At 44.3% G+C, this 8,228-nt stretch overlaps 1 protein-coding gene across 2 annotated transcripts; it reads right to left on the bottom strand.

The window, feature by feature from the left end:
• Nucleotides 1-719: 719 nt before the first annotated feature.
• LOC147887075 (uncharacterized) lies at nucleotides 720-7,926 on the bottom strand. 2 transcript variants are annotated; one of them, XM_087394216.1, is made up of 8 exons: nucleotides 6,916-7,926; nucleotides 6,365-6,492; nucleotides 6,064-6,249; nucleotides 5,876-5,980; nucleotides 5,704-5,775; nucleotides 5,480-5,602; nucleotides 1,513-2,186; nucleotides 720-1,482 (listed from the first exon to the last, which is right to left on the bottom strand). In XM_087394216.1, the coding sequence occupies exons 1-8, from the start codon at nucleotides 7,715-7,717 to the stop codon at nucleotides 930-932; spliced, it is 2,643 nt and encodes an 880-aa protein (XP_087250342.1). In that variant the 5' UTR covers nucleotides 7,718-7,926; the 3' UTR covers nucleotides 720-929. The 2 variants fall into 2 exon arrangements, with proteins under 2 accessions (XP_087250342.1, XP_087250341.1); XM_087394215.1 differs by having other exon boundaries at nucleotides 720-2,186; nucleotides 6,916-7,925.
• Nucleotides 7,927-8,228: the final 302 nt, after the last annotated feature.

Genomic DNA, 8,228 nt, shown 5'->3' with positions numbered 1-8,228 from the left:
AGGCCACAAGGTATTGAAGCCAAAAAGGAAGGATGATATCAAGGAATTTCATTCAATGTCGTTAGATATCCATATTTCAGCAATTTTGGTGAGGCTGGAGTTTAGTTTGTCACGGCTGTCAAGGTTAAGACAGACTCTCCTCCAGAATGTACAGAAGTTCTCAAATTTTTCCTCTTCCAGAAGTGTTAAGGACATGGAATGGAACAGGAACCTGAAGATATCAGTACCAAGAATATGAGGATCGCTCCACAAGCAATCAGTGATCAAGCTGCAAAATACATGGAAAATAAAAAGATGGCCAATGCTTCATACATGTTATGCGAAGCAGTGCAGAAGATAATAGAAAAACTGAAAACGAGCACTCAATTTCAACACTAATACAAATGGTGAAAGTCTGTTAATGGGTGTCCTTAGAAACCGACCAAAATTTGAGATTAACAAAGTCTTTATCTGAAACAGTACATCACATTCATGAAATTCAAATCCTAATTAAAGCGTGAGTTTTGTACTTTTCTTTTTTGGTGGGGAGCAGTAAAGGTGGAATCTGAATTTTTTTGTGGTGTGTGACTCCGGGGCTCATTAATCAGCTCGCAGTTTGCAAAATAGTGCTTGATAAACACTATATTTTGCATCATGTTATTGAAACCCTGGTTAGATAAACATTATCATTGCAATAGTATGGACACACTGAATGTCAAAGTACCAGATGAAAGTGAACATAGAAAAATAGCACCTGCATCCAGATATGCCTAGATACCTTAAAATAATAATCATGAGTACGCCTAAAAAAGCTCCAAAAATGGTTGACTTGAGAACATCTAAAATAGTTCTGAAGACACATTATTCAAATAAAAAGTAGCAAAATGCTTTAAAAGCCTCCCCTAACAAAAGACAGTTCACACCAAGCTAGGGCCCTGCTCTTAATCATTTCAACTCTGCGCCGTCTGCACACCCCCTGACTGAGGCAGTCCAGCTGAGACGCCAGTTGAATCATAGCCCCCACCACCTGCATTTCCTGGACCATCATTTGAGGGATAGTGAGCTTGCTGTGAATAAACATTCTGCGTAGGAGCTTGAGAGCCTTGCTGAGATGAATAGCCATCTCCATATGCACCATAACCACTTTGCACACTTCCTTGTGCATAGTTGTTTGCAGAACCTTGCTGGGAAGCAGGCTGTGTGTATGTTTGCTGAGATCCATGTCCAATGGCAGGCTGTTGGGACCCATGCTGGGTGTAGCTGGGTTGCATGGATCCCTGCGCTCCATAAATGGGTGGAGCAGATCCCTGATGCGTGTAGATAGGTTGTGTGGATCCCTGTGCTACATATCCATAGTTGGGTGGAGCAGATCCCTGCTGTCCATAGCCTGGAATAGACCCCTGCTGGGCATAGCCGGGTTGTGCAGTCCCCTGTGTCCCATAACCAGGCAGAGCAGATCCTCCCTGACTGTACCCTGTCTGATCAGCTTCTTGCTGGCCATATGTTGGCTGGGTTGGAGCTTGCTGGCCATAGCCTGTAGGCTGAGTTGGACCCTGCTGGCTATAGACGGGCTGAGCTGTCCCTTGCTGCCCATAGGCTTGTGATGTTCCCTGCTGTGCATACCCAGGCTGGGTGGAAGCTTGTTGAGATGGTGATGGTGCTGGTTGTACATAACCTGCTTGAGAAACGCCTTGTTGCCCATAGCTTTGCTGTGTGTAGCCTGGAGGTGAAGGTGCTGGCTGCCCGTAACCCTGCTGTGTGGATGCCGCCTGGCCATATTGTTGCTGGGCATATGGAGGTTGTTCACCATATGGTTGTTGCTCGGTCGAGGATTGACCATATGGCTGAGGGCTGGGAGCAGACTGGCCAAAAGTTTGTGGTCCTGATCCCTGCTGCCCATACACACCCTGCTGCCCATACCCGGCAGCTTGCTGCGGCTGTTGGCCTGGCACAGGAGGCCGTTGGTTCCAATCGGGAGTAAACCCTGTAGAAGGCTGCTGGGAATACCCTCCATACTGTTGAGATTGGCCAGAATACTGTTGAGGTGGCCCAGAGTAAGATCCTTGCTGTTGGTAGCCATAACCTTGTGACTGCATAGGTGGTGCCCCAGGGGGGCCCCACTGTGGGGGTCCAGGTGGCCGATAGCCCTGTTGACTGTAACCCTGTTGACCGTAACCCCCTGACATTGGTGGCCCTCTTACACGGCTCTGCAAAAATTGTCAGTATTAAACAGCAAAGCTGAAGATTGTGCACAACCCAGAAATAAGATAATCCTTTAAACAGCATCAGCAAGTCCCACCATACACGACACCCTTGCAATAGACCCCTATAATCCACTAGATAAAGACTATCAGCATAGAAAACATCGTTCATTATACATAATTTTCTAGGCCACATGTATACATCTGAATTCATGATTCAAGTGACTAGTAGATAACACTGATGTTTTACTGCCATAAGAATGAAAGCAAGAGCTATAGATATACTCACCTCATCCGAAGACCAGTGAGCTTTCTGTTAACCTAGTTTGAGATGGTACCTACTTAGAGCAGTTTCCATAGGTAGGCCCAATTCAAGTGAGAAAACCTGAAAACACAGTGATCGCGCCAGATGCCAGGAGACCTTCTTAACAGCAAAGAGATACAGATAAGCACATATCAACGAGCCAGCTTCAACTCCTCCATAAATTCTACAATATCTAGTATACAAGGCTACACATCAAGGCTTCTCACATGCCAAGACTTGCAAAGAAGGAGACTATACCAGTAGTTGCTCATTCTGCGTAACTTCAACGAACCTGCCAATGCTTAATTATTGGGTCATGCAACAACTCTTGAATTTGATATACATATACCTTCATAAGACTAGAATGTAGCAACATGGGTATCTCATCCTAGATAGGACTTGCCCTAATTCTGCAGGAAATATTACATAAGAATTCCATCTAAGAACTAAAGCAAGTCCATACCACCAATTTAGATGTCGTAGAAATTTTCCAAAAAGGTGCCACATGACCAGGTAATTAAGCATTGGCAGACTGTACTCTCCAACAGTCTGTATGGAAATTATTGAACATTCAGATTATAGCTCAACTACGTGCATCCTCTTCTATAGAGCAAGGTAGAGCTTCAGGTCAATCATTGATACAGTGAAATCTAAAGTAGTGCCTTCAACGATGAGAGTCTGACCAGCCAATTGCTGCTCACACATAACATATACCTTCCTAAGACTAAAATACCCAGCCTTACAATTTCAAGTTAAAAGAGCTTAAGTGGAGGTACCTTTAAATGTGCAAACAGAGAAACAACGAGGAAAGACGGGGGGCAGGAAGAAGGGAAGCAGCATTCATTTAACCCCTTGAGTTGCTCTGGCCTGGAGCTAACATTGTGCAACCAAGTTGGATTCTTTGTGCAACCCAGGTGGATGCTTAGTAAGGTTTTATGTCATCAGGTATTACACTGAGTCATTAGCTAGTTCTAGGAATGGTTGGATCCTTAGTTGAGTCATTCAACCACCATAATAAGTTAATCTTGCAAACGTTGCACACGTTGCAGAAGCATAAACTTGAGATATAGAGGGGGGGAGAGAGAGAGAGAGAGAGAGAGAGAGAGAGAGAGAGAGAGAGAGAGAGAGAGAGAGAGAGAGAGAGAGAGGCAAGATAACTTCGTTTATAGCATGGAAATGCAGTGCATGCCAAGTTAGTCCCAGCAAGCTGACACAAGACCAGCCTGAAACAGGCCCTTAACCATCCTTCTAACTTGCTCCTAACCCTGGCTAAATGCCTTGGCAAACATTGCCCAAACAAATTGAGTAAACTAGGCAAGAACCTCACTCTCCACACATGAGATGCTCTTTATTCTAACAAACCTACAAGAACCACCTTATAATGGAGGCATTGCCAAAAGGCCACTATATGGTAGAGTACTCCACGACTACCTGAAGTGGCATCCGGAAGCGCTCCCTCAACATGTGCTCAATCAAGGGGGCGCTTCTAGATACCACCTCAGCAACTCGTGGAGTATCTACCATAAAGGTGTTTTGGCCCAATTCATCATAATGGCCACGTGTCGATGCCTCCATTGCAAGGTGGTTCTTGTAAGATCCTTCAGCTAGGCAACCAAGCCGAATAAGTTACCATGGTTGGTCCAATGACTAAGCTAACGATCCAGCCATTCCCTGACCTAGTCAAAGACCATTTGACATAAAAGATTACAAAATATTCACCTTAGTTGCACAGCCTTGGCTCCAAGCCATAGCAACCTAAGGGGTAAAAGTGAATGAAGAGTGGCAATGTTACCTTACTACACCTGAAAATGGCATGAAATCATGGACCGAATCATGGATCCACATCAATAAGAGCTCATTGATGTTTACACTAGAGAGAACTTCATATAAAAAGCATACTGCCTAACAAATTTACATTTAAAAAATCGCACGATCTCCAAATTCATAAGCTTTTACTTATGCAATTTATATCTAAGAATCTCTAAAAAAATTTTCCAATATCTAGATGTACAAAAATGGTAAGAGTTAGAACACATGAATCGCCAATTGTATTAGGCAGTTTTCTATTTTCAACAATCAGGATGGCATTTCACAATTAAGTCCATGACCACCTGAGGCGAATGATCTAACATTAAAAACAATGGTGCTAAGTTTTTTAGCCTTAGCTACTGCTAGTGGTGGTGTCCTAAATAAGCTGCTCGATTATCGAGCCTCCTGGCTTTCAAAGAATTATATAATAAGGCTGGTAATGGAGATCATGGACAAAAGCATGCAAGCAGCAAACCTCAACAAGCATAAAATGCTTAAACTTCAATAGCTCAATCAAAAACGAGGAAAACGAGGAGAAATAGCACAAGTGGCAAAAAGTAAATGAGACAAGGAGACCCAGCAATACACACATGTAGACAAACGAGAGGAAAAAAGACCTATGAATAAACACTTGTCTCTAACAAAGTACACAAATACACATTGATAATTAATAAGGCAGCTGCCATGGCACAGCATATATCCGCAGTAAAAGCAATGGTTGCCACAGATAGAAATCCATGTAAAATGCTGTAACCATAAAGAGGAAAAAACAATGTACCATCAAAAGATTAGCATATATCCAATCATATATGAAGGTATGAAAATTCAGTGCTTGCTAAAATACAAAAGCAGAAAAACTCAGTGCTTGCTAAAATATAAAACAGGAACTGCACACTCCCAACAGTTAGGTGAAGACATGAAGAGGGAGTAGAATAAGTGACGGAAGAGAGAGAATTCTATTTAGGTATTTCTTACAACTGCAGCAGTAGGAACAACAACAAAGAAACTTCACAACTAAGACCAGATTGGCATCCAAAAACCTGAAAACTATTTTATTATATCCAGAAAAGAAAGAGCGCTTATACAAGCACCTGACAAAAGGTGAAATCAGAAGCCAAGTTAACAGTAAAAAGGTTTCCAATGCGTTGCAAACTGCAAAATGAAAACTTGTGAGACAAAGACCTACCTCACTGATCACCTCTTTGATAAGTTCATTTGCCATATCAGTCTGTTGCTTACTGCCTATTAAAGTAATAATTCTTTCAAAACCAAAGTCTGGCCCTGCCTCACCAGAATGAAGAGGCACAAGCTGTAAACAAGCAAACGTGAACCAAAGTCATTTCCTGACAGAAAAGTTGGAAATAACCAAACCGTCTCAAAATAGACCCTTACAAAAGTTTGTAAGCTGACCTGAATGCGAGCCCCAGTTCGGCTTTGCAAGCTTTTGATGGTCTCTCCGCCTCTACCAATTATCAGTCCAACCTTTACCAAGCACAAAATATCAACATGGGACCACCAGGATACATTGAAAAATAATGTGTCTTGATGTAAAAGCCTAATAAAACCACATATCAATACTAACCTTGTTATTTGGAACCCTTATTTGCATCTGCTCTCCAGAAGGGGCTGACCCACCAAAGCCACCAAAGCCACCAGCTACAAAAGTACCTGAGCCTCCAGCATCCGCCTGCAATACCTTTCATTAAACCATAGTCTTGTAGAGGAAAAGCATGTAGACACGCATACCAGTGGAGAAACACAAGTACCCACCTCTGCAAGAACATCCTTTATCAACTGTTCAGCACGACTAATCTGGTCAGGTGTTCCCATTATCTCCACATGCCGAGTTGGAGCATTTGGATCATGCTCAGCATCCCTTTCAACCTGTATTCTGGCACCTGACTGGTGCTGTAGATATTTAATGGTTTCTCCACCTTTGCCAATGACCAAACCAACCTGAGGTGGAATTACAAGGCAGGCATATTAAGCGAGAGTATCCAATCTACAAACCCTCCTCTCACTTCAAGCCAACCACTTTCCAAACATTCTGTACCCTACAACATGATTTTACCTTGGCGTTAGGAATATCCATTTTCTGAGACTGTGGGTGTCCTTGCATATTATAAAAATTTCCACCATGAACTTCAGCATGATGCTGTGCTTGGCTACGATCCTGAAGCATCTGCCCACGATCTTGATCTGGACACAGTTTGGCATCGAGAAGAGAAAATGAGATTTATAGCTGAAGCCCCAAGACTGATCAAGGCAGTCTACAATGATGATCTTATTCTTGCCTAAATGCAAAGCACAAATTCACAGAAGTTACTAAATAAATCACTATAAACGATATCGACGATACACAGAAGTTACTAAATAAATCACTATGAACAATATTGTCGTATCTGACGCCTCAGAATTATACTCATATTTGAGAGTACGGCCTGAAGATGCTACAAACTAACCCTAATATTTATAAGTCTAATATTTGACAGCAGCAACAAAGGACAGTGCTTGATATGATGTCAAACACCGAAGACTTGAGGCAGTTGCTCTACGTACTAGAGCCCATTCAGACTACCACGAGGATCAATGTTTGACCGGGAAATTGAAAGACATCTTCACCTTCACGAGCGTAGCCTCGTTGGTCATGGCTTGCAGCACTGGAATTGAAGCTGGCAGACTGCTGGTCACCATTGTCGTCTGTACGAGGCCTTTTCGTATCCTGGGCAACCAAACGAGCCGCAATCTGTTCTGCCCTTTGCTTTGCGAGTTCAAATTCACTAAGAGGAGGGGGCACAGTATTATAAGAGGCACGAGATTCTGAAGGAGGTCCAGAAAACCCCGTTTTCCTCTCGTGTTCGGCCGGGGGACCAGAGAAGCCAGTTTTCCTCTCCTGATCACTCGGTGGTCCAGAAAACCCTGTTTTCCTCTCGTAATCACCGGCGGGAGGTCCAGAAAAACCCGTTCTCCTCTCGTGATCAGTGCTAGGAGGCCCGGAAAAACCCGTTTTCCTGTCGTGCTCGGTAGGGGGCCCAGAAAAGCCTGTTTTCCTCTCGTGATCGCTAGGAGGCCCAGAGAAACCAGTCTTCCTTTCGTGCTCGACAGGGGGCCCAGAAAAGCCTGTTTTCCTCTCGTAATCATTCGGAGGTCCAGAGAAGCCTGTCTTCCTCTCATGCTGGTCGCTGGGAGGTCCAGAAAAACCCGACTTCCTCTCATAATCAGCCGGAGGTCCAGAGAAGCCCGTCTTCCTCTCATGGTCAGCCGGAGGGCCTGATGAGAAGCCCGTTTTTCGCTCATAATCGCTAGGGGGGCCGGAGAAGCCGGTCTTCCGTTCGTGATCGTTGATGCCGTCGAATTTACGCTTGTTATCGGCACGGGGAGGGGGGTAATCATCGAGGGAGGGGCTGAGGCCGTCTTCGGCCATAGCTAAAGAGCTTGGGAGGGAAGGAAAAAGGGAGGACGGAACCCTAGAAAAGCAGAAGCAAGAGATGGTGCAGAAGAAGAAGAAGAAGAACAAATAGAAGAAGAGAGGCAGCTAAAAGGAAGAAGAGGAAAAGACTTGGATGAGGCACATACTCTACATAAGGTCACTTGGGAGTATAGGGCACAAAGTGAAGCCTACCTCTAGGGCACCCAACCTCATATCTCTCTTTGGAGTCTTGGCTCTTTAGAGACTCTCTAGGGCATCAACCTCAACCTGTTCTGAGTTGGGCTGTTTAGAGATTTAATGCCGGCCCCGCCGCCGTCACTCATTCTAACTAGTGGGGGAGCAGGGCGCCCATGTTGCAAACCTTCCTTAGTACTTGGATGCCAATTCATGCCTCAGTGCCAAAGGGTGTGCCCAAGTACAGCCCGATGTGTAGGCGCCCAAAAAGAGTCTTGGAATGTGCGCACCCCATTACACACTCATTGCCCATCGTGGGTTTTGAAAAATT

Source organism: Dipteris shenzhenensis, chromosome 23 (assembly GCF_047967505.1).
Source record: "Dipteris shenzhenensis isolate YYH24624 ecotype China chromosome 23, Dip_SZ_1.0, whole genome shotgun sequence".
NCBI lineage: Eukaryota > Viridiplantae > Streptophyta > Polypodiopsida > Gleicheniales > Dipteridaceae > Dipteris > Dipteris shenzhenensis.
Note: the sequence above shows the minus strand (reverse complement) of the source record. Positions and strands in the feature narration are given on the sequence as shown.